The sequence below is a fragment of the Mangifera indica genome, chromosome 1 (assembly GCF_011075055.1).
Source record: "Mangifera indica cultivar Alphonso chromosome 1, CATAS_Mindica_2.1, whole genome shotgun sequence".
NCBI lineage: Eukaryota > Viridiplantae > Streptophyta > Magnoliopsida > Sapindales > Anacardiaceae > Mangifera > Mangifera indica.
Window position 1 is genome coordinate 535,072 of NC_058137.1, and position 24,725 is coordinate 559,796.

At 35.2% G+C, this 24,725-nt stretch overlaps 4 protein-coding genes across 14 annotated transcripts; 3 read left to right on the forward strand and 1 right to left on the reverse strand.

The window, feature by feature from the left end:
* The first annotated feature begins 315 nt into the window (after positions 1–315).
* On the forward strand, positions 316–8,264 carry LOC123229149 (mitogen-activated protein kinase-binding protein 1). Of its 5 annotated transcripts, none has more exons than XM_044654763.1 (20): positions 323–555; positions 681–899; positions 1,208–1,316; positions 1,434–1,799; positions 1,897–1,952; positions 2,363–2,588; positions 2,677–2,732; positions 2,916–3,165; positions 3,327–3,490; positions 3,621–3,763; positions 3,835–3,936; positions 4,306–4,444; positions 4,644–4,730; positions 4,801–4,962; positions 5,120–5,476; positions 5,875–6,065; positions 6,145–6,263; positions 6,394–6,590; positions 6,760–6,969; positions 7,307–8,264. In XM_044654763.1, the coding sequence occupies exons 1-20, from the start codon at positions 511–513 to the stop codon at positions 7,640–7,642; spliced, it is 3,534 nt and encodes a 1,177-aa protein (XP_044510698.1). In that variant the 5' UTR covers positions 323–510; the 3' UTR covers positions 7,643–8,264. The 5 variants fall into 5 exon arrangements, with proteins under 5 accessions (XP_044510723.1, XP_044510698.1, XP_044510715.1 ...); XM_044654780.1 differs by having other exon boundaries at positions 772–899; XM_044654788.1 differs by lacking the exon at positions 7,307–8,264 and having other exon boundaries at positions 316–555; positions 6,394–6,585; positions 6,760–6,963.
* A 6,849-nt stretch (positions 8,265–15,113) lies between these two features.
* Positions 15,114–17,407, forward strand: LOC123209513 (protein OCTOPUS-like). The gene has a single exon (XM_044627597.1). It carries the CDS (start codon positions 15,226–15,228, stop codon positions 17,215–17,217), a length of 1,992 nt encoding a protein of 663 aa, XP_044483532.1. The 5' UTR covers positions 15,114–15,225; the 3' UTR covers positions 17,218–17,407.
* A 2,788-nt stretch (positions 17,408–20,195) lies between these two features.
* Positions 20,196–24,676, forward strand: LOC123224463 (pentatricopeptide repeat-containing protein At3g09060). Of its 7 annotated transcripts, none has more exons than XM_044648146.1 (5): positions 20,197–22,648; positions 22,779–22,929; positions 23,011–23,124; positions 23,700–23,815; positions 23,924–24,676. In XM_044648146.1, exon 1 carries the CDS (start codon positions 20,566–20,568, stop codon positions 22,624–22,626), a length of 2,061 nt encoding a protein of 686 aa, XP_044504081.1. In that variant the 5' UTR covers positions 20,197–20,565; the 3' UTR covers positions 22,627–22,648; positions 22,779–22,929; positions 23,011–23,124; positions 23,700–23,815; positions 23,924–24,676. The 7 variants fall into 7 exon arrangements, with proteins under 7 accessions (XP_044504103.1, XP_044504111.1, XP_044504081.1 ...); XM_044648153.1 differs by having other exon boundaries at positions 24,028–24,676; XM_044648185.1 differs by lacking the exon at positions 23,011–23,124 and having other exon boundaries at positions 20,197–22,189; positions 22,298–22,648; positions 24,028–24,676.
* LOC123224505 lies at positions 23,372–24,520 on the reverse strand. Its single transcript, XM_044648196.1, has 2 exons — positions 24,185–24,520; positions 23,372–24,070 (listed from the first exon to the last, which is right to left on the reverse strand). Exons 1-2 carry the CDS (start codon positions 24,518–24,520, stop codon positions 23,630–23,632), a joined length of 777 nt encoding a protein of 258 aa, XP_044504131.1. The 3' UTR covers positions 23,372–23,629.
* Positions 24,677–24,725: the final 49 nt, after the last annotated feature.

Genomic DNA, 24,725 nt, shown 5'->3' on the forward strand with positions numbered 1-24,725 from the left:
ATATTCGAATAAAGGTAGTCTAAAATCAAGATTGAGTCGTTAGATGCATTTTTTTATATGATTTTTTATCTTGGACAGTTTTTTTTTAATGATTCTTCAATAACCCTTATTATTATTTTTTCTCAACAAACTTCTCTTACAAATTATCACCAATTGAGCAAATTGATCGTATCTCGAATATATTGTTGTAAATTTGAACCAATCTTGTACAAGTCTTTGTTTGGATTCGATCAGAATCCACCCCTAAACATTTGTTTGTAAGACTAAAATATATATAAGACAAGTCTCAGTGACAAATTTGTTTGTTATGATAAGTAAGTGGCCTCAAAGTGAAAATTACCAAACGCACATTTCAAACCTTTCATTTGCACAGATTTCCCGCTCTCTCTGACCCGACGGTAGCCAACTTCACTGAACCCCCCAAAATCGCTCTCAGAGAATCGTTGCTTGCTTCATCTTTATTTTTGCTTTTCTCAATATTTATTTATTTTATCATCATTTCCTTCAAAAATGAAACCTAACCGCAAAGTCAAGAAACCAGACGCATCGTCCAAGGTACTTCAACCGTTCAACGTCTAATTTTAAACCCTAACTTCAATTTCTCACTGTTTTGTTTTTCTTTTTTTGTTTTCATCTCAACGTTGTTTAGTGCTGATTTTTTATATTTATAAAATTATTAGTTGATTTTGGAAGAGATTATCGGATTGACTGCGAAAAATTGCAATGGTTTGGCTTCGAATACTTCAACTACCAAGTGCGCTTATGTGGCAGGATGTGTTGTGGTGGTTTACGATGTGGATGCTGGCACTCAGTCGCATCTCATGGTGTCTCATCGCATGCCAAAACCTCTCAGCTGTGTTGCCATGTCATGTGACGGTCGTTTCATAGCTGCTGCAGAGGTACTCATCCAATTTACTGCATTTATTTGCATATGATTTGTCAAATTTTATGTTACAAGGATAGAGTTGTGAGTTTTTTGAGTTCTATATGTGAAGTGTAGAGGATTTTTATTTTTAAATATTAAACTGTAAATTTGAAAGTTTGAGAAGATTTGCTGTACATTAGGATCACAGCATTTTTGGAAGAGAAATTGGTCGATATCACTTTTCAAGATTTTACGATTGTATTGGCTAAAAAGCTGGGAAAATATTGTACTTATTTTTGTGCTTATCAGTGCCTATGTATATGGTCTAATATGGTTTTGCAGTCAGGGCCTCAACCTTCAGTGTTAGTGTGGGAATGTGCCAATCTGACTTTTATATCTGAACTGAAAGGTCATCTATATGGTGTTGAGTGCATTGCTTTTTCGCCAGATGGTTAGTCATCATTCAATAAGAAATACACTTGGCTTCTCTTCCCTGATTTTACTGCCTATATACATCTATTCATCATTTTATTTAATTTGTTTCATTAACTAATCTAAAATTTTGAAGGGGAACATCTGGTGTCCGTTGGAGGGTACATTTACCTTTGGAATTGGAGGAATGCGGTGTTGGTTACCAAGCTTAAAGCAAATTCATCTTGTTCTGCCATTACATCTGTGACTTTCTCATCAGATGCAAAATTCATTGTTACTGCTGGAAAGAAACATTTGAAGTTCTGGACAATTGGATCATCTTCAAGGACTCGTTTAAACAAAGGGATAGAATTGCTAACAATTCATGCGAAGCCTGTTAATCTTTGTCTTTCTAAGGGAAGTTCATTTGTATCTGTCACATCGCCCAGCAGGACTAAGGACAATGTTGCTAATCATAAACAGGCTACTGAAATGATTACTATATATGCACTGACTGATGAAGGTTAAAGTTTACTTTTAAGATATTCAAGTCATGAGTGCATTCAAGTTTCTGAAGTATCCGTGATTAATGTGTTCCATTCTGCTCCTTATGATTACAGGTGTTTTACATCTTATACGATCTGGGTTATCAGTAACAAAATCAGCTGATTTGAAGGTATGTTTGACTTTTTTATCCTGATACATTAAATATTTCGACAAAACCAACTAACTATATTGAAGGTTTGATCAGTATGTCAAAATCTTTAACTTGTTTAGTTGGGATACATGTAATTTGTCATTGTATACTTAGTTTGGTGCTAAATGCCATCAATTTTTTAATATGGCAATTACTGAAAAACTGTAACGTGATAAAGAAAAGCACTGTGCACAGTAAGAGCTTCCAATGAGGCAAATATTGCAAGCATATGATTGTTATTTGATTTTTGAAGAAGTTTGTGTCAAGTCATGATAATGATCATGTCTGTTCTGTACTTCTGCACTGTTTTTCACTAGATACTTGGTATGGATAATTTTTTGATATTCCATTTCTTCATTGTTTCACGATACCCATAAATTTACTTACAGGTTGAAAAAGCTTTTGGACTATCTGCATCCAACAAGTTAATTGCTTGTGCCTGCAGTAATGGAGCCGTGCAACTTCTCACTATTGAGTCTCTCAATTATTCTGGAACGCTACACTATTCAATGCCCAAAAGGTGCAATGGGGAAAACACTGCTGGATTTGATTTTCAACTTGTCCCTACTCTTCCTGATGCAATTGCCTGTCAGTTCTCAACCTCAGAAAAGCTTGGTGAGCATGTAATTGACTGAATTTTCTTGATAATAGGGTTTTTCTGTTATCAAAACTTTAAAACTGTCTCAATCTTTCTGCTTTGCAGTGGTTGTCTATGGTGATCATAGTTTATATATATGGGACATTAATGATGTGAATGAGGTAAGTGCTCTATATAATTCTAATATTTGTTCCACTTTTCGTTCTTCTTGGATAAGTGCTGTGTTTATTTCTTTTTTAAATAATATGCGTATTAATTACTACTTAATCTCTATTCCCCTTCTTAATTTTTTAGAGCTTATATATGGATATCACTTGATGCAAGAAAATATTAAAATTTTCCAGGCTACCAGATGCTTTGTTCTAGTTTCACATTCTGCATCAATATGGGATATCAAGAATCTCTGTTGTGAAAACATGCACGATCCATCTCTAGCATGTGTAGCTAGGGGATGTCCTGGTGGAGTTTCTTTTTCAACATGCTCAGCTGACGGTACTACTAGGTTATGGGATCTTGTCTTGCAACCTGACTCCTTGGAAGACATGATTGGTCACGGTTCTTCAAATATTGAACCAATGGGCACTGCACATTTTGGTAACCATCACTTTTTGAGGCTCTAACACATAAATTAGCAAATATACCAATCCAATATATTCTAAATATCTGTCAAATGTTCTACACTACTGGTCAGTTTCAGATCATAACCAAACTTTCATTTCAAAACTGTTAATATTCATTTTCTGCTTTCACTGCAGTAAGTGCAGGGATTTTCGAACGGGATACAATGGAGACAGGTGTTAGGACCCAAGGATTCCGATCAATGGCAGTTAGTTCAGATGGAAAGTACCTGGCTGCTGGTGATTCTGAGGGAAACCTCCATATCTATGATCTAACATCTTCTGATTATACGTGTTTGAAGGTCAATCCAGATATCTTCATTTTATTTAAAGTCAATGCTTGAGAAAACGAGCAATTATAAGAATTAAAATTAAGTCTACATATGGCCAGAGTTTAAATCATGTTTATCTGTAATATGGGCTACTGTGCAGGATGTTCATGATGGAGAGATCCTCACTTTGAGCTTCAGCTTGTTAAGCAAAAATGATTTTAGCTCTGAAGATGGTATGGACGGCCATTACTTTCTTGCATCTGGTGGAAGGGATCGAACAATTCATCTTTATGATGTTAAAAGGTTTACTTCTCAACTTTTGCATCTTCTTTTAGCTCATATTATGTGTATCTTATTTCTTCACTTCTTATCAGGAATTTTGACCTCATTGAAACTATTGATGACCATTCTGCTGCTGTGACTTCTGTGAAATTTACCTGCAATGGCTGTAAGATTCTGAGTTGTAGTGCTGATAGGTATGCTGCTGGCTGAGTTTGATTTTAATTGCATTAAGGACCTAAAATTCATGTCCCATGAATTCAAAACAAGTCATATTTTCTAAGACTGTAATTTAAACAATATTATATTGTTTCCATAGCATTCAAAATGGCTTTGAGTTGTTGCATACGTCTGATTGCTTTTTTTTTCTTTTTTAAGTCAAATGACAAATGGATTTCTTTTTATTGTTGTTATGTTTGGTGAGAATGATCCTAAGCTATAAAGATAATGATGCCACCATCTGTTTTGGGTTTGGTGCTTCAGTTAGCCATATAAATAAAATATGTAACTTCTTTGTAACATCCAGCCTCTCTGTAGTTAAACGTTATTATGTTTTTTTTTTATAGGTCCCTGGTGTTTCGTGACATTGCTGCAATAGATAGTGCTTATAAGGTCTCACGTTGCCATCATCAATTGGCATCTCATGGAACCGTATATGACATGGTTATAGATCCAACAATGGAAATTGCTGTTACAGTTGGGCAGGTAAGTAGCATGTTAAAGTTATTCAGGTGTCAAAAAATTACCATAATGGAGTGCTACTTGTTAGATTGATCCCCTGCATGAGAAGCAAAAAATAATTGGCTGGCTAGTTATATACTATGTTAGCAGAACTTCAGATTCTCAGAATGAGGGTACTATGAAGTTGATTTAGTAATGCTGCTATGCATTTATTTACTCATAGGACAAGAAGATAAATTCGTTCAATGTTGCTTCTGGTAAGCTTATTAGATCGTTTAAGCAAGATAGAGACTTTGGAGAGCCAATAAAGGTGAGCTACATTAACAATTCGCATTAATGATGACTCATGTTGTATAGCAAACTGATAATTTTGTTTACAGGTTGCATTGGACCCAAGTGGCAGTTACCTGATTTGCTCCTACTCTAACAAATCTATCTGCTTGTATGACTTCATTAGTGGAGAGATGGTCACACAAGCCATGGGGCATGGCGAAGTCGTAACTGGTGTTATTTTCTTACCTGATTGCAAGCACATAGTTTCTGTGAGTTCCTGTTATGATGAATTTTATAGTTAGCATGATGTCTAGGAAACATCATTTACCCTGCCGTATGATAAAACATTTCTAATTTGACCAATAACAAACAAACCATATTTGTTCATATTGTGGTTTCACCTGTAATTTTAACTAATGTATGCAGGTAGGTGGTGATGGTTGTATTTTTGCATGGAGAGTGCCTGCTCGTTTAGTTTGTAAGATGCTGCAGAGAGTGAAGGAAAATTGTGGCGTATTGTCACCAAGAAACTTCCCTCAGCCAGTTGCTTTAAGTCAAATCATGTTTTGCAAAGAGGAAGACCAGAAAGGCGGAATAAATAGCAAACACATGCACTTGATAGAGAATTCCGAAGGAGGTGGACAAAGGGTGCGCTATCACGATTGTGAACCCCGAGCTACTCCAGCATTTAGATTTAGCATTTCCAGACTTCCAAAGTGGGCACAAACCAAAGTAACTAGCCCTGAAATTGTCCCCTGCAATCTTGAATTCCCTTCATCTCAGGTATTTTGTATTGTCCACTCGTTAAATGTGACTTCTGTATTTTGGTTTCTTGGAAAAACTGAAGGTACTTTTATTAAAACATCTCGGCACTGACAAAAACCATTACATATGAACACATTGTCTTGCTCCTGGCACTCTATGAAGTGTGGCTTGTACTTGTGAACCGGCATAGTTCTTCATCAAATTAATTCTGTGTGATGTACTTGAAGTTAGGGTGCCATGCTCTCCGTAATGGGCCTATTGTTGATTCCTCTGAATCAAATTACATAAATTCCGAGAGTTTGTCTAATAACAGTATCAGTTTTTGGATTCCCAGCAACGTATATATTGATTAAATGTTATGAGTGTATGTGATTTTGACAATCTTTCTTTTGCTTGATTCTTCAATCTGTTGCCAGCACAAGCAGAAAGTAGAACCAAAAAATTTCTCCCCATTGGTTAGTGATTATGCTTCTTCTGTGCACCCTGAAAATCAAACTCCAGTTAATCATGGTTGCGGAGATAGCAATTCATGCCTCAGTAGCTTGTCCAGAAGTTCTTGTGATGGTAGTGACAGCCAAGGTTCATCTTTGGCGCAAGGAAATGCCAGGTTAGTTGTCACTAGATGTGACAATGAATTTTTATTTCTGTTACTTTCCACACTCATGGTTTCTCACTTGTACTTTCAGCAATTTTGCTAGGGACACACGTTGGCAATCTGTTTATACCGTTTGCTTGGATTTTCCAAAATCCCCAGAGGTGCCGAGTTTAAAGGACGCGAAGATGCCATTGTCAACCCAAAATTTGTGTAAGGCCAAATTGTTCTGTATACATTAGTTCTTCTCTTAATAAAATTTGAAAATAAAAATGAAATTTGTTGTTAGTTGGGGTTTTGAGTGATGGTTAGCGCCCTTATCTGCATGATTCTCTTGTACCAGGTGTCAACACAAACAAAGATCCGTGTCCCAATTATATTGGCTTTCTATGCGATGAGATAATAGCCGACGTGGCAGAGCAGTTGGCATCAAATAAACCTGAGGTGCAATCAAACATCGATGGCAATGCATGCCACATAAACTCTGAACATAGTGATCTATTCCAGCAGCATTTCGGCAGTTTATCAACGTCAAGTAAGGTTGGTTAGCTTTTCTGCGCTTTTAGCATTCATGAATCCACTATTTCTGCCAATGTGGTATTGCATGCATACATGCATGAGAAACAAAGCTAATGTTGGTTTGTCTCTTGGCCTGAATATTTTGAACACGAGACCAAGTTGAGTTTGCACTAACTTTGTATTCTCACAGAGAGAGAAAAGGAAATCAACTATGAGACGAAGAATCTCTGCACGGTACGTTGTGCGGCGGGACTATGATGGGGGCTGCAAAGGACTTTTTGACACACGTCTCTGGAATTCAGGAGCTAATACTTTGACCTCTGGAGAAAAGTCTGCCCCCAGCTGTACAATAGAGAGTCCAGCATTCTCCGTGATAGATCAGCATTCCCCTAATAAACAGGTTTATCTTGATTAATTCTACACTTTTGCACTGCATTATTGATACATCACAAGCAGATGGTCTAGGATGAATTTGTACTGGTGTTTGTTAAAAATGAATTTTGAGTTATAACTAACTCGGACTCAATTGTCAATCCGGTTTGATCAAACTCAAAACAAACTGTTCTTAGGCAAGTTTGAACTCAAGTTTGGGTGTTGGCCTGGCGAGTTTGGGAGAGCTTGATTCAAAACGGTTAAAACGGTTTAATTTGAATCTAACTGTGTTTTTACCATTTTCAGTGTAAGTAGAATTACTCCTTTTTCCCAAAAGCTTACTTATCCCGAATCCTTCTCTCCAGGAATCAACTAAATTCCCAGTTGAGGAGAGTTCGTCGGACACTAATGAATTAGTCTACGCAGCAGACCAAAAGAAAATTATTCCTCAAAGAAACGAATTGGTGGCAGGAATAACAGAATGCAAGAAAGCTTTACAGAATCTGGACCGTTCAGCTGAGAGTGTAGCAGAGTTATTTTCAAAATTAGGAACCATGGCTTCCAGAGAAGAGCTGTCAAGTGGACCTGGAGCTCAGTTATGGGATGAAGCAGCTCAGCTGCTTTCATCAATTGCAGAGAAAATCAGCGAAGTAGCAAAAGCAATTCAATGTAGAAACGAAGATTTATCCGGGAGAAGTTGAACGGAAGTTTCAAAATTTGAACCTCTGATGGGAAAATTTGGTCCGAGTTTACCCCAAAAGATTTGAACAATGCCCTGACTACCATGCTTGAAATTTGTAAATAATGAGATATGTAGATATCCTGCTTCCTCTTCTGTTTCTGAGAGAACCGCAGGTCAATTTTGTCGTGCTATAAGCGAAAGTGGGAATTTACAGAAGCCTCGGAAAATCAGGAGACTCCCAGGTTGGGTTGGATTGCAATCGAGTCGGTTTGGGCCACGTTTGCTATTCGGCTCTTTTAAACTCGAGCTTTATCAAGCTTGATTTCGACTTGACATCAACATCAGAAAGAAATCAGAAGGGCCTATGGTATGGTTCTAGATGGTGGACCATTTAAGCCCGTTTTGAGATAACATACGGGCTTAAAGCAACCAAACATTTCCCAAATTGAGCACAAGGCTAGTCCTTGGTCCTGATTTAAGTGAAGAAATCAGAAGCATTGAACTGTAGCACTGGAATCAACATGGTTGGGCTTCAGCCTTCAAAAGAAACCTCACAGAAAGAAAGGGTATTTTTTTTTTTTTTTTTGGATCTTTCCTGTATGAACGCTCTTTTCTTTCATGAACATCCTTTTCCAAAGCATAATTCATGGGTCTTTCTACTTTAGCATTAAAAAGAAAGGGTGGAAAAAGCAAAGACCTATCTTTTTCCTTTTTTTCTATCACTTCACCTTTGAAAAACTAGTTCTATTGGAGATTCTCATGCAAATTCTAATATAAAACAATAGGGTAACCTTCCTCTCTTTTTTTTGTTTGTAAATTTCCTGGTATGTCTAAGGTTGAATGAGTTTGGGTATCCTACTCTAAAAGCAAAAACTACAATTGGAACTAGAATTGTATAATATTGGTTCCTAAGATTTAGGAGTCGAAATTAGTACTTATAAAGATAGGTTTATACTCATGACTTCAGTATTGTTCTTCATTGTCATGACTTAAGCCTCTTTGACCACATCGCTTGTCTTCAAACCCTACATCTTTGAGATTTGAATCGACATAGGCTTCGTCTCTCAACTTAATACCAAACAATCAATGTTTTTTTTTTTTACTATTTAACAATTCAATTTAATAGTTAAAAAACCCAATGAGAAATTTGCAATATCGTACAACACCCTTTCTAAGTGTTGGTTGAATATGTCAAACTATAACTCATAATGATGTAATTAGTGTTATCCTTGTTGGAGAAAGGGACTAAGATACTAGTAATGTTTTGACTTAGCTCTAGATGAGTATGTCAATGAGAGAGATTATTAATTCGATACCCTAAATTTGGTTTTAGATCTTGTCTTGGGATTGATTTCAGTTCCTTGAAATGGTGGAATTGAAACCTACCTACATAGTATTGAATTTGTATAAAATTTAGAACCACAATCATGTTTAAGTTGATTTTGATTTTTGGGTAAGAGTCAAAACCATGATGGCAGTGCCCCACAGTTTAATTCATTTGACTCTTTGAATATATCTTGATCTGTCAACGAGTAATGCAACTTCACCTCTTCTAGCATTTAAAATATCTACACAACAAAGATATGGTTGGAATATATATGTAAATCCCTAGGAAAGTATGCTAGTAATTAATTATCCTCTTGTATTCTTGTATGCTTTTGTCTTGCTTTAGTAACATGCCAAACTCTAAATTCTTTCTTGGGATTCCTTCAATCTATGAAGTGTCTTATTTTACATTTTCTTTTGAACCTATCAACCATGTGAAGCTTTACCCACTAGATCATCCTATTTCCCCTAATTCTCAAAATTAGAGTACCCATTCCCATCTTAGCTTTTAAGAATATGAAAAAGAGAAACAAGAACAAGCCTAAAACCAAGCTTATGCTGAAAAAAAAAAAAAGAAAAACCCTAAATGAAAAAATTGATGAATCCCAATATTTTACTATATAGGAACATCTTTGCTTTTTTAGTTACAAATTTGAATTAAAATGGACCTTATGTGGACTATTTTTGTTTTTTAAAAAAGGCTTTATGGTAATAGGGCAAAATGTGAATGAACTTTGTGAATGCTGATGTTGGGTCCAAATTGAAGGCTTTGTTTAAAGTGGGATATGATGTAATTGAAATAAATTAAATGGGAAAATAAAAATCCTCTGTTCTGGTGTTTGAATGTGGGGACAAATGACTCAATTGGATGTCCCTTTTAACTTTTGTGTAATGATGGGGGCTTCTTTGCTTTTTCACTTTTGTTTACAGTTTGGCATGTTTGCCCAATCCAATTTTCTTTCCTTTCTCTTTTTCCTAAAACGAAACCCAACTGTTGTGCACACAATAGAAAATGGGTATAGATAAGTTGAAGTGTCGGTATATAACAACAGTAATTGATTTTGAATTAAATATAAAATAAATAATTAAATTAATTAATAATATAATAATATATTATTTGTATTTATAAATTTTTACTGTCTATATATAATATATTTTTATATATATAACAGAGTTTATGTAATAACAGACAATTATTATCATTTTGTTGTCTACTTAGACACCATTATTTGATATAAATAAGTAGTTTGATATAAATAATACGTATTATATATAATTTCAGTAAGGTTAAATTTAAATTGAATTCGTTTGAATTAAATTTAACTCTAGTTTAAATGTGTTTGAAATGAGTAAACTTTAAACAAGCTCGAGTGAGCTTGACCTAACATTTTCAAGCTTGAATTTGTTCATCAAACTTACGAATTAAAAATTTTGATATAAAACAACATTATTTTGATCAATATATATTAAAATGATGCGATTTTAATAACAAGTTAGTTTAAAATGTGATTTTAAACTCGAAATGAGCCGAATTAAGTTTGAGTTTAGCTGTAATAGCTCAGTGAACTCGAGTTTGTTTATATACAAATTGAATTGAATTTAAATTTGATTTAACTCAAATCTAATCACAAATTTAAGTATATAAATTATGTATTTATTATATTTTAAAATTTAAATTATTTAATTATATAATAATAATTATTATTATTATATCCTTATAATTAATGATTATCACGATCATCTTGTTGGGAAATACTGTTGAAGTCTATGAACAGTGAGTTTACAGTTAAAAGGTGTAGGTGCTAAACATGATTATCCAATATGAACCATAATAATTAATAATTATCATATTTCTTGTCAATGTTATCAGGGACCATTACAGTATCATTGTAACGTGGGATTCTTTTAAAATCATCATTGCAAGAAATACCATATACGTAATAAAGATAACTTACGGGTATGAATGTATTAACATTCAATACGTAATCATATATTAATAAAGAAAATGACAAAATAATAAAGAAAGGAAAGAAAGCTCATCTCATTCTCGGTACTGCAAAAAGCTTATGAGAGACAAAACTACTAGTCTGACTACCGAATCTTCAGTTGTTCACTAAGCAACGCATAACAAACATAAACAATTTGCTCCTTCAGATCCAAAACTGTTGTCTTCTTCCTGATCTTTCTTTGCATGCTTCAACTGTCAGAAACATGGCTTGGCTGTTCGGTTAGATGAAAATGAAGCAGTTCTTTTGTAGGGTTAGAATTTCCCCCGATGATTTTCCCAATCAATAATAGTTTTTATCTTTTGAATAATATTATTTATTTCGTTCAAATAAGCTTAAGTATAAAATGATTATTATGGATTTAAACGAAGCTCAAATCAGCCCATATGTATACTTGGCTTGACTTTAAACCTGCTCTAACAGAAACAGCTTCATTTTCAAATCTAAGAACCCTCCAATGGCTTCTTTGTAGGACTATTCATATTATAATGACTTCACACGAGAGCTGGCGGCAATTCTGAGCCATGCATGTATGCATATCTGCTAAATTCTGCAGTGTATAATTTGTTTCATATATATTCAACTTCATATTTGTCTTCTATGTATCACATACACATATATGCGCTTCCAAAATGAAACTTTACTGTTCTTCAAGTAATTAGTAAAAAGTTTGAGGAATTTACATTAAGTTGTTAAGAAGACAAACCAGATTGTTCAAAACATGTTAAAAAATATTATATCAAAATCAATAGTGCAAAAGGGTTTATCAAACTAGAAAGCGTATGAGATCAATAAAACAAACAATTATAAATAAAGAAAAGTATACATAACTTATTTTGATTCATCCAAAATAAGATGTTTTGATCTCTCTTCACTACTTTGGCCTATTACAATAATGTTTCTGATAATAAATTCTAATATCACTCCGGACGAGTCTTATTCCTAAAAAAAACCCAACCAAAAGTCTTCATTGTTAAGAAAAACCCTGTTAGAATGTCTAAAGTGCTTCTTTTATGTGTCAAGCCAAAACTGCAAGAAGCCTGTAATATATTCCTATATACTGTATGGTTAGTGATTGATTGGAGAGATGAGACATTGAAAATATGATAGTGGGTTGTTGTCAAGGAGTCCAAATATTTTTATATCTAAGTGGGGAACAAAGTTGGACTGTCACAGTATGAAATTGATTACAAACAAGAAAACATTCATACTATTTGATTTTAAAAAGAAAAAAAGTGAATTGAAAACAATAGCTGAAGCCTGAATGTTTCTTTCATATCAGAACATAGCAACTTAGTGGGAACAAGCAAAGATTTGGAATTGGTTGGTGGGTGCAAAAAATATGCATGCACATATATGGGGCCAGAATCCTACTACACAGGCAGAATTTTTGTCTCAAATCCTTTTCTCTCTCTCACTAATTTATTTATTCTCACACACACGCGGATAGAATTATGGGTATAACAAAGTTTGAACTTGTAAATTTCCCTCAAGCAGACCAAGCTTTTTAATTTCTTTATTAAAGGAATTAAATTTTCAAATATTCATATTTAATGTACTAAAAAATCATCTTGTTTCCAAAAGGAAATAATATAAATAATCTTAATTGTGCTTGTTTGATAACTTTAATAAGAAAAAAACTGAAATTTTGTATTTTTAATTAAAAAAATCCAAAAATTCAATTAAGTTAATATGAAAATAAGCGAGTTTAATTAATTCAATAGAAAAATATGAAAGTTAAGTCATGATTGATAAAAATAATTTGATCCCTTCAACAAATTAGAAATTATAGTTCGATACTTTCAAATATTATTTATTCTTTCAATAAAATAATAATAATATCGATAATAATTATAATAATAAATTTTGTAGCCAGTAATATAAAATTGGAAATGTTAGAGGGCTTAAAAGGAAAGATGATAAAAATGGAAATAGAAATGGCGAAGCAAAGTTTCCCTTTTTAAGAAGAAGAGCAAGATGAAGAGGAAAATGGCTTTTATGAAGAGGGTTAAAAGAAGTGATTCAACACAAGTAAGGGAAGAAAATGAAGTTTTTGTAGCCATACACATCAACTATAAATGTTACCCTTTTGCTAAAAATGTGAAGGCACCCTATTTTTTTAAGTGAACCTCTCAGCCTTCCATTTTTGTGCCAACAGAACTGGAAAAAAAAAAAAACCAAAATTACAACTTATTTTTTTTTAATGGTAGTTTGAATGGTAAAAATATAGTTGTTTGATCTTATCCTACTTAATATGATTGATTTAGATGTGACTTGTCATTTTCTAAACGTGTCATGCAAATTGTTATTGTCAAGCCATGGTGTTTTAGAAACTTTTTCATTCCAAAGGTTTGGGTTAAACGGTCTGTAGTCCCATATAATTTCTTTTAGTAATGTTTTGGCCTCTATTGATGTGAATTTATGCATTCCAACAAGAAGTGTGAAAGGTTAGACCAAACATAATAAATAATAATAATAATAATAATGATTAAAATTAATAGGATAATTCTATATTCATTATGTATGATGATAAATGAAAGTAATAATTAATGAACAAGAATGTATAAAGAAATTATAAAATAAAATATATTTAATTTGATTCGGCCCACAATTTGGGAGTCTTTGTCTATGATTATATTATATATGTCTTTGAAAATAATAATTTTTAGGGAGAGTATTACTTTATAATACAAGGATTTTTGGGAAATATATAGTTCTCTTATAATTTTCTCTTTTTGATCTCTATAAAAGAGTAGAAAGGGTTACAAGTAATTATAATACTAAGAGGTATTTTTAATACAAATATGAATTTATAATTTTATCCGATTATAATTTTATGTACATATAATAATTAAATAAATTGCATTATCTTGATTTGATAATAAATATTAACTTTCCCATAAAGAAAAGAGATGAAACGAGAAAATATTGTTGTTGTTGATGCTAAAATAAGTATAATATTTTCTATCGTCTTTTAAGTGATAGGATTCCTACCCAAGTAAAATTATATACACTAATGAGTACTAATTTATGTATTAATATATTTAATATGTAATTATATAATTAAATATTATATTATTTTTAATTTAAAAGTTTATTACATATATAAATTAGTATTAATTATTTATACATATAGTTTTTATTATTTTCACCTGTATCTTAAACTAATATACAAATAAATGATATAACTAATCATTAATCGAATGACTTATTATTATTATACAGGTGTTATTTTTAGATGTTATTTCCGTGAGTTTAACCAAAGAATAGTTTTACCTTTTACCATAAAACAAACACACCAAACAAAACAGGAAAAACTGCAACTAGACCGTAGTGTTATATGGACCATCAAAGCTCGGACTCGCAATCTGAAAGTAACGACACCGTTTTTCATAAGGACGAAATTGGTCTCTTGACAATGACCCGGATGTGGGGGTGGAGGTGCACCACCACCTGTACTTGCTAACCCGTAAATACAACAAAAATCCAAGAAAAATGAAGAAGAAGAAATTGAACTTGTTTGTTTAGGGAGGAAGAAAGAAGAGATGAATGAAAGAAAAACAAAAAGAAAATCGAAAACAGGAAAAAGAAAAAGTGCCAAAATGAAAAAGAAAAGCAAGAAAGAAAGCGAAATGTGAGAAAAACAAACAAAAACCCAACCCACTTCTGTGTCCAGTTATGGCGTGGTGTTTGCTTGCTTTTGCTTTTCTCTCGACAGGAATCTTTTTAAATCCAATCCAAACCCATGGAATGGAATGCTTTTAACTGCAGTTGAATTCATGCTGAATTAAATTTAAACAAGAATTAGTTTAAATAAATACAGGGGTTTTTAATTTAAATTCGAATTTAATTTATTCGAATAGATAAACAGTAATAAAAAAATAATAAAAAATAATAATGATCACTAACACCAATATTAAGACCACACTATCCCTGTAAAAAATAAGTTTAAAAGCTTGATATTATATGTTATCCCTGTAAAACAGATCCTCATAGACAGGGACAAAGCAGTAATTTCACAAGCGAGTGTTCCTAGAAAGCTTTCAGTGGGGTCGAGTTCAGCGTGGGGACAGTCCAAAAATTCTACGCGTAGATTTTATTTTATATTTAATTTTTTTTCTTTTTCTTTTTAATTTTCCCGAATTTTTCATCCTTTTCTCTCCTTCCTTCCTCAGTCAGTTGGAGCCAAACAGTTGCTTACACGCTCGCTCTCACTCACTAACATTATGAGAAGAAGAGCAAGAGTGAGCATTACAAAACGACGCCGGTTATGAATCCAGCAGCCGAGCCAGCACAGCCAGCGCAGCTCCACCACCGTCCTTCCACCTCTTGCGACCGTCATCCAGACGAGCATTTTACTGGCTTTTGTCCTTCATGTTTGTGCGAGCGTCTTGCCGTTTTAGATCACTCTTCTTCTGCATCCTCTTCATCTCGAAAACCGCCTCTAGCTTCTTCAACCGCTGCCGCTCTTAAGTCCATTTTCAAGCCCGGCGGTGGCAGCGGTGGTGGTGGGAAACCGACGTTTTTTCCAGAACTACGTCGGACAAAGTCGTTTTCCGCTTCAAAAAACGAGGGTTTTAGTGGTGTGTTTGAGCCGCAGAGGAAGTCTTGTGACGTTAGGGTTAGAAATACGCTCTGGTCGTTGTTTACGCAAGACGACGAGAGAAATCCTTACAAGAGAGAACAGCAGCAGCAACAACTCAGCGACACTACAAGTGAGAGCAGGAATTTAGGGTCTTCGGCTAGGCCCAGCTTTCAAGGACCGGTGTTTGAGTCCAAAGAAGAAGAAAAAAGTGAAAGTGAAGAGGACAATGATGATGATGATGATGATGACGACGACGACTACATTAAGGTTTTAGATGAGCCTGATGTTGGAACGTCATCTTCAAATGTTGTAATTGAAGAGAAAATTGAAGAAATTATCGAAGAAGAAGAAAAAATAGAGGAAGTTCTAGAAGAGGAGTTAAACTTGAACTTAAAGCCGATGAAGGACCACATAGATGTTGATTCGCAAACGAAGAAGGGTTCAGGGAGAGACTTTAAAGACTTTGCGGGGAGTTTCTGGTCAGCTGCTTCAGTGTTTAGTAAGAAATTACAAAAGTGGAGGCAAAAGCAGAAGCTGAAGAAACGTAGCAATGGAAGTGGTTCAGCCAGATTGCCTGTGGAGAAGCCGATTTCCCGACAATATAGAGAGACTCAGTCGGAGATTGCTGATTATGGGTTTGGGAGAAGATCTTGTGACACGGATCCCAGGTTCTCGCTGGATGCGGGTCGGATATCTTTTGACGATCCACGGTACTCTTTTGATGAGCCACGGGCTTCTTGGGATGGTTATTTGGTTGGAAGGACTTTTCCAAGAATGCCCACTATGCTTTCTGTTGTGGAGGATGCTCCTGTTGTTCATGTTGCAAGGTCTGATACTCAAATCCCAGTTGAAGAACCAACCATGAATGCTATTAATGAGGAAGAGGTTGTTCCTGGTGGGTCTGCTCAGACTAGGGACTATTATTTGGATTCATCCTCTAAGCGAAGGAAGAGTCTTGATAGGTCTAATTCGATCAGGAAGACGGCAGCAGCAGTGGTTGCTGAGATTGATGAAATGAAGTCAGTTTCTAATGCAAAAGTGTCTCCTGCAACCGTGGATTATTTTCAGGGGCCGAAGTTGGTTTTGGGAGATAAGGATTTGAGGGATTCAAACTCAAATTCTTTGAGGGATGATTGTAGTGAGACTTTTGAAATGAACTCTAGAGACAATGCGTCCGTAGTGGGAAATGGTGAAAGGAAGGGGAATAAGAAGTCGAAGAGATGGACATGGAATTTATGGGGTTTGGGTTTTATACATAGGAGAAGTGTTAACAAAGATGAGGATGAAGATAGGTATAGTAGAGCAAATGGGGTTGAGAGGTCGTATTCAGAGTCTTGGCGAGATTTGCGAGGTGAAAGGAATGGAGAAGTTAAAGGGGCATTCAATCCAAAATTATTGAGGAGCAACAGCAGTGTTAGTTGGAGGAATTTGAGTAATTTTGGTGGTTCATTTGGTGGTTTGAAGAAGAACGGGGTTGAGGTTAATGGACATGGTAGAAAGAAAAAAGAGGAGTTTGTGTTGGAGAGGAACAGGAGTGCAAGGTATTCACCAAACAACCTTGACAATGGACTGTTAAGGTTCTACTTGGCTCCGATGGGGAACAGTCAGAGAGGATCAGGCAAAAGTAGGACAAATCATGCACATTCAATTGCAAGGAGCATAATGCGATTGTACTAAATTTGGAGCTCCGTAAGGTTGTTTATTTGGTTTCATGTTGTCAATTTTGCTGCATTTGTTGTGTAATCACACGTGCCTATCTGTTCTTAATGGTTGGTTGGATAAAAAAGCCCCCTATATTTGTTGCCTTTTCATTGAGTGGCTGGCATGCTTCTTCAATTATTCAAATAACAAGAATTTTCAGTGTTTATTTGTCTCTATCATACTCTTGAATTTTCCTTCATGTGCTGTGTTATTTTCTCTTCTTGTTTCCAGAAAAAGCAAGAGCATATAGATTGTTATACCACTGTGTGCATAAATGTGATTGCCCTAGGGTTCAACAAGGTTCTCTTTTGCATTGTCCTTTGCAGAATTAGCCGATTTGATAGTGTACCGGTCTCAAGGTTCTTTCCCAAAATTATTTGTTACAAGGCATATAATGCTCTGCTGACTCCTCCTCATCCTTCTTTACCATTTAATATTCCATGACATGTCTGTACATGACCCACTGACATGTCTGTACATGACCCACTGTCTGTAATAAGAATATGTGACATGTTGGGAATTCTGTGAGATTTATTCTTGTCACTCTTGGATTGGAGCTTCAATGATAGGTGTTTCAGAGCATATAGGCTGGCCCTGGCCCTTCATGTTTGTAAAGAAGATCATTTGAAGCACCTTATAATTCCAGTTCAATTAGATGTCCTAGAAGTGAAGGATATGCAGTGACATTTTAAGGCAATTCAACTGTATTCAGAGCCCAGATAACATGGCTGCTCAAGACCAGTTGTGTCAATGAGATGACCAAATTTCATAAATTGGAAGAAGTTACAAAGGCAGACCCAACTCTGGAGCCTGCTGTAGTTGGACAGAGTTGGATTAGTTGCAGTTAATGATGCAGTAATTGAAAAGAATTACCCTGTTTGCATATACTAGTACTAAAAACCAGCTTCTTTCCTAAATCTTTTCCAATTTTGTGTATGTGGGTCTGTATTGATTTGCATTTGATTATCAAGAAATGAAACATTCCAAGGTTTGTCGAAATACAAAGATGGTCGATATGGGTTTTGACTTGTTAATGGTTTTACTCCACTTCTTGAAACACATTGCCAAGCGCAGTGCGATTTATTTTGAAGATTATGAGTGTTTGAGCTAGAGAGTGTGCTGAATCAATAAAATAAACATTCACATTAACATGGAATGATTCACCCATAACAGGGTTGTATGCATGAGAGTCAACGTTATTTTAATGTCTTGCCCTTAAATTAGAGATAGTGGTTCTCAATTTGAACAATGAGAAAGACGCTTTTAAGACCATAAATATAGTGGGAAGTATCAAAGCTTAGCCATAATGAATCCCAATTATGCCAAATTAAAAAATCAAAATGCTCAAATCCCATTATCGAGACACAATCAAATTTGATCATTGATATTGTTTGGCAAAAAATTAAAGGCATATAAGAAATGGGCAATTCCATTTCCAGTTCCAGTCAATGAGTTAGAGATTATGGTTTTCTCCTTTTCTCTAAATATGTGAAAAAAAAAAAAAAAAGCTTCATGATCCACAACAATTTGCCTTCAAAGTCAAAAAGTGATCAGGGAAAAACATCCCAACATGCTCTTTCATGAAGAAGATAAAAAGAAATTGAAAAAAAAAAAAAAAAAAGGATAGAAAAAGAAGAGAAAAGAGGCTCATAACCCAATGGCTTGTCCAGTCCAGTTAGCCTTGCAAATGGGCAAGTCGGTGATAATAATAATTCTATTCAAGGCAGTTAGCACCTTATTTGTCAACCATGTACACTCAGTCTTCCACTTGTGAACTGCTTGTTGCACTTTGATTGTTTCTTTCTTTCTTTCAGTAACATTTGACAATTTGCAACCTGTTTTTTCTCTCTTTTCCTGGCATTTTGTCCCTCCCTCTGCACTTCTCCATGTTACCATTCATCTCTTCCAATGAGAAATGTACTTAAAATTATTCTATCCAATCCTTTGTCAAACATGCAAGCTGGTTTATCTAGATTAAAGTGATAGGATCCTTGATACAATTACATATAGATATTTATAAGACAAATTGATACAATTACATATAGATATAATATTATAGTATTCTTAATATAATTGTGAATATAGAAATTTATTTATATTTAGATTATAAAAAAATAAGATAATTATCCGGATTGTCTAATCTTGACAATTACTTTTCTTTGATGAGGATATGAAGTCATGAACAATTAAGTAGAGTTCTTCTTAATTATTTAATGAGTGATGAACCTTTTTACCTGTACTGTAACTTGATATGTGGATAGATAGAGAGCAAGTCTAAACTAGTAAATGGCTTATCATCATAGTTGCCTTCCAAGTGTTTCTGTTAATTGTAATTGAACATAGACACTTCGGCCCATTTACTCTCCAAGAAGCCTAAATGTAAACGTTATTGGATTTTCTACTAAGGCAAGTCCTTTCAAAACAACGCAGCAGCAGCATAATATTTGACCAAGCAGATGGGTTAAGAATCCATTTCCTGCTCTGCCTTAGACAATGAAGCTTTCTGATTCTTATCCCTCTTCTGAACTTCACCATTACAACGCATTCACAAGACTTCCATCTTAGCAATGATTTATATCTTTAATCTCTTAAAAGTCACTCCTGAAAACAGATTTGAGTCCATCAACTTGGAATATTATTCCTCTGAACAGACAAGTAACAAGCATTTTCATATGGAGTACATTCCATGAAATATTATAAATATGACTTGTATTCGTAAACAAATCATTTAAAGTTTTAAAATTAATAGAATTGACATTCCATCATAATTGAATGACTGTTTCAAATGATTATTTCAATAATTTGTAATAATTAGTTTTAAAAGTGTTTAAACTATCAAAAAAAAAATAATTGAGTGTTTTATAAAAAATGTAGATGTTTCATGTTCGTAGATTTGTTAAAAAAAACAAAATCAGAAGGGAAACAAGCTCGTTCCATGAAGAAAGAACAAACTAAAAGTTCGAAACGAGCTTTCCATCATAGGGGATCGAACAATTATAGTCATGATAAAATTATATTTTTGATCCCTCTGCATAAAGAAATTCTAGGTTTTACATATAAGGATAAATTGTTGGGCCCGAGGTAGTTCTTTTAGTTTAAGGGGCTGTATAGGTAAAACCTATTTTCAAAATCCTACCCCTCAAATGAAACGGGTCAATCCCTGAAACGAGTACCCACCCGATATCTCCCATGGGTTGCGGAGTAGTTTTCCTCTTCCTCGCCGCCGACTAGAAATTCTTCGGTGACGCTAATCCGGGGCCGTTTTCCTACCGAAACATTCTACAACAGTGACTTTTCATAACCCACAAAATTTTTACCATTGCCATGGGCCTCTCCTCGAGACGATTCCTCAAACTCCTCAAAGCACAAAAAGACCCTGACTCCGCGCTGGCCCTGTTCGACTCGCAGGTTCGCCACCCTTCTTTCTATCCCTCGTCGGACGTGTTCCACCATATCCTTCGCCGACTTGTGCACGCGAAACTCGTTGCCCACATTGGCCGAATCGTTGATCTCATCAAAATCCGGAAGTGCAAATGCCCTGAAGATGTGGCCTTGACGGTTATGCAAGCTTATGCTAAGAACTTGATGCCTGATAATGCACTGGATGTATTCCAGAACATGGGTGAAATTTTTGGATGTGAGCCTGGTATAAGGTCGTACAATACTCTGTTAAATGCATATGTTGTGTCAAGACAGTGGGACCGGGCTGAGTCTTTAGTTGGGTATTTTGAGACTGCAGGAATTTTGCCAAATTTACAAACTTATAATATTCTGATCAAAATTTCGTGTAAAAGAAAGCAGTTTGAGAAGGCAAAAGCCTTGTTGGATTGGTTGTGGAAAAAGGGTTTTAAGCCTGATGTGTTTAGTTACAGTACTGTGATTAACGAGTTAGGAAGAAGTGGGGATTTAATGGGTGCGTTGCTGGTGTTTGATGAAATGTTGTTCAGAGGGGTGGAGCCTGATGTGGTCTGTTATAATGTTTTGATTGATGGTTTTCTTAGAAAAGGGGATTATGTGAAGGCAAAGGAGATGTGGGAGAGGTTGTCAATGGACTCTTTGGCTTGTCCGAATGTTGTTACTTATAATATAATGATTAATGGTTTGTGTAAATGTGGAAGATTTGATGAGTGTTTGGAGATATGGGATAGGATGCAGAAAAATGATAGACAGAAGGATTTGTTTACTTACAGTAGTTTTATTAATGGATTGTGTAAGGCTGGGAATGTTGATGGAGCTGAAAGGGTTTACAGAGAGATGGTTGAGAATGGGGTTTTAGCAGATGCTGTCACTTATAATGCAATGCTCAATGGATTTTGTACTGTAGGGAAGATTAAAGAGTGTTTTGAATTGTGGGAGCTGATGGGGAAGAACGGTTGTCGTAATGTTGTGAGTTATAATATATTTATTAGAGGGCTATTAGAAAATGGTCAGGTAGATGAAGCAATTTTGATCTGGGAGCTCTTGCCAGAGAAGGATTGCAAAGCTGATTCCACAACTTATGGGGTTTTGATTCGTGGATTGTGTAAGAGCGGTTACTTGAATAAGGCTTTACGGATACTAACAGCGGCAGAAGATGGAGGAGGTGATTTGGATACATTTGCATATACCTCCATGATTGATGGGTTCTGCAAAGAAGGGAGATTAGATGAAGCAGCCCATTTAGTAAATCAAATGGATAAGCGTGGCTGTAAATTGAATGTTCATACTTGCAACACACTGATGAATGGATTTATTCAAGCTTCAAGGTTTGAGGAAGCAATTCGTATTTTTAGGGAAATGGAACATAAGGGATTTTCTCCGACTATTGTCTCATATAACACTCTCATCAATGGTTTATGCAAGGTGGAAAGATTTGGTGAAGCATACACTTTTGTGAAAGAAATGTTAGAGAAAGGGTGTAAACCAGACATGGTCACTTATAGCTGCTTGATAAATGGTCTTTGCCAAGGCAAGAAGATTGACATGGCTCTCAACTTGTGGGGCCAAGTTCTTGAAAAAGGTTTTAGACCTGATGTAACTATGTACAACATTTTAATTCACGGGCTTTGCTCTGCAGGAAAAATTGAAGATGCTTTGCAGCTTTATTCAAATATGAAGAGGTGGAGCTGTATTCCAAATCTTGTGACCTATAACACTCTCATGGAGGGGCTCTATGAAGTTAGAGATTCTGAAAAGGCATTGGGGATTTGGGCTCATATTCTAGAAAATGGGCTACACCCAGATATCATAACTTATAATATCACTTTCAAGGGGCTTTGTTCATGCGGTAGAATATCAGATGCTATTAGGTTCTTGCATGATGCATTGGACCGCAGAATTCTTCCAACTGCCATTACATGGTACATTCTTGTCAGAGCAGTGATAGGTTATGGGCCTTCTTCGTGATGCTTGTTTAAAAGTCTTAGATGTTAGTATCAACTCCTAATTGCTTATATTTGTTGGGTTTTTCTATTTCCTACTCTAGCTGTTTATAAGTTAGAATCTAGGATGAGTGAAGAGAATTAATGATCATTTTATTGCTCTTATTCCTGTTTTAGGTATTTGGGTTTGACATAACCAAAAAGATGAAAGGCTGAAATTAGCTTATGAGATGTCCGATTAAAATTCCTGGGTTCAGTTTGAGTCCAATGTCCCCAGGAAAGTAGGAATAATCGATAAGCAAATGGAGCACTGGGGATTGTAATTGAGGTATGAGTATCTTCAAAAGTTAATGAAGTATGAATATGTTTTGTTTTTCTTTCCTGCAGATGAAATGTGTGCTTCTTGTAGATGTAATAATGGTAAATCTTTCTGAATCCTGCTTGCCATCTGACATGCATAATCCCATTGGTTATTACAAGTTGAATTCTTGGCTCAGAGATCTTTCGATGTCATTGTGTTCAGGTATTTGTAGAGCCTCATCTATATTACAGTTTCAGAGAAAAGAAATTTTTGGCACAATAACCTACTCCCAGGCATGTTAACAAAATAACCAGCAAATTTTATGGGCCAATTAGTTGCATTGATTTGATTATAACTCAACATGCTGTGTACTATATCTGATTTCACGAAAGCAAATGCCGCATTTATAGACTAACCTTGAGTTCAAATATATTGCACTGGATAACTGATAAAAGAATGCTTATATATGTGGCCAGAAACTATATTATCATAGAAGGAATTCAATATTTTTCACAAAGCATCACTCATGGTAAATCAATATCCGGGTTTTGGTGTATGCAGTGTAATCACCAACATCAGACCAAGATGATGCAAAAGCAAAGTAGCCTGAGTTATCAACCCCTAGTTTTAAGTATCACTTGGGGCTATTTATCAGTGCTATATGATTGAAACCAAGGCTATAAGCTTTACATAGTATATTCAATAAACTAAAATGGCAGGATTAATTTCATTTCTTTTCTTTGTCACTCTTTCCATTTCCTGTTGTTTCTGTATCTGATAGTATTCCCTGTTCGTAGAGGAACTGAAGAAGCAAAGGCACTAAAATTGCTCCGAGAACAGCAACTTTTCGCCAATCGGGTGCATTGATGAAAGAGTCAGCAATTCCTAGGACTAGCAGACCAATTAAAGCAAGGTAAATGTTCCTCCTGGTTTTTGAACGAGCATTTTGTGTGGTAACCTCTTTTATCTTCGTCATTTCCTCTTTAGCTTTTGCTTTATCCACAGGTTTTTTCTGTTTCAGGCTCTTGAAGAATAGCCCCTCATTCCGATCTTCCTCCATTTTAACTTCGAATTCTGCTAATTTGTTATCATTCTCCATAATCTCCTGTCTGTTCATTTCTGCAGATTCTTCAAAAGCTTGCATTTGGCTCTCTATATTCTCCATTATCTGCCGACCAGGAAAAGAATACGAAATGGGTTATGTACATTACTTCATACTATATCAAGCAAAGACGCTTTTTCTATGGCTAGTGCATGGGAATTCAATAAATTATGTACTGACCCTGGCACTAGCTTCATCCAGTTCTTTGAGGGCATCCTCTCCAACTTTGTCAAACTCCGTATTGGCTTCTTCTGCAAATTGTGTTAGATAACCTGATCTCTCATCCAAATAATCAGTCAGACGGACTTTTTGCGCTTGAAGCATTGCAATTCTTGCAAGCAACTCTTGTTTACGAGCATCTCCTTCAGCTGTGGAATCTTCAGAGTCAGAATCTTTGGACTTGCAGTTGCAGAAAGACACAAAAGAATGTTTTGTGGTGTTTGTGATTCTTCTTGTGTAGAAAATATCATGCTTAGTTGGAGGCAAGGAGGTTTGAATAGTTTTTAGAGCTATCATCTTTTCCTTCTTTCCTGAAAAGAGAAATGATACTGTATAGACGGTGGGAGCTTTTGAACCCCAAATTCAGTTTTACATTATCCTGTTTTCAGGTATAACATAAACTTTTTCTTTTATGTAAGGACTCATTGAAAACATGAGCCTGCCACGTGTCAATTATATTGCTTTGTCTTTTCCAATTTCGGCCTGTCTTTTTCCACATTAG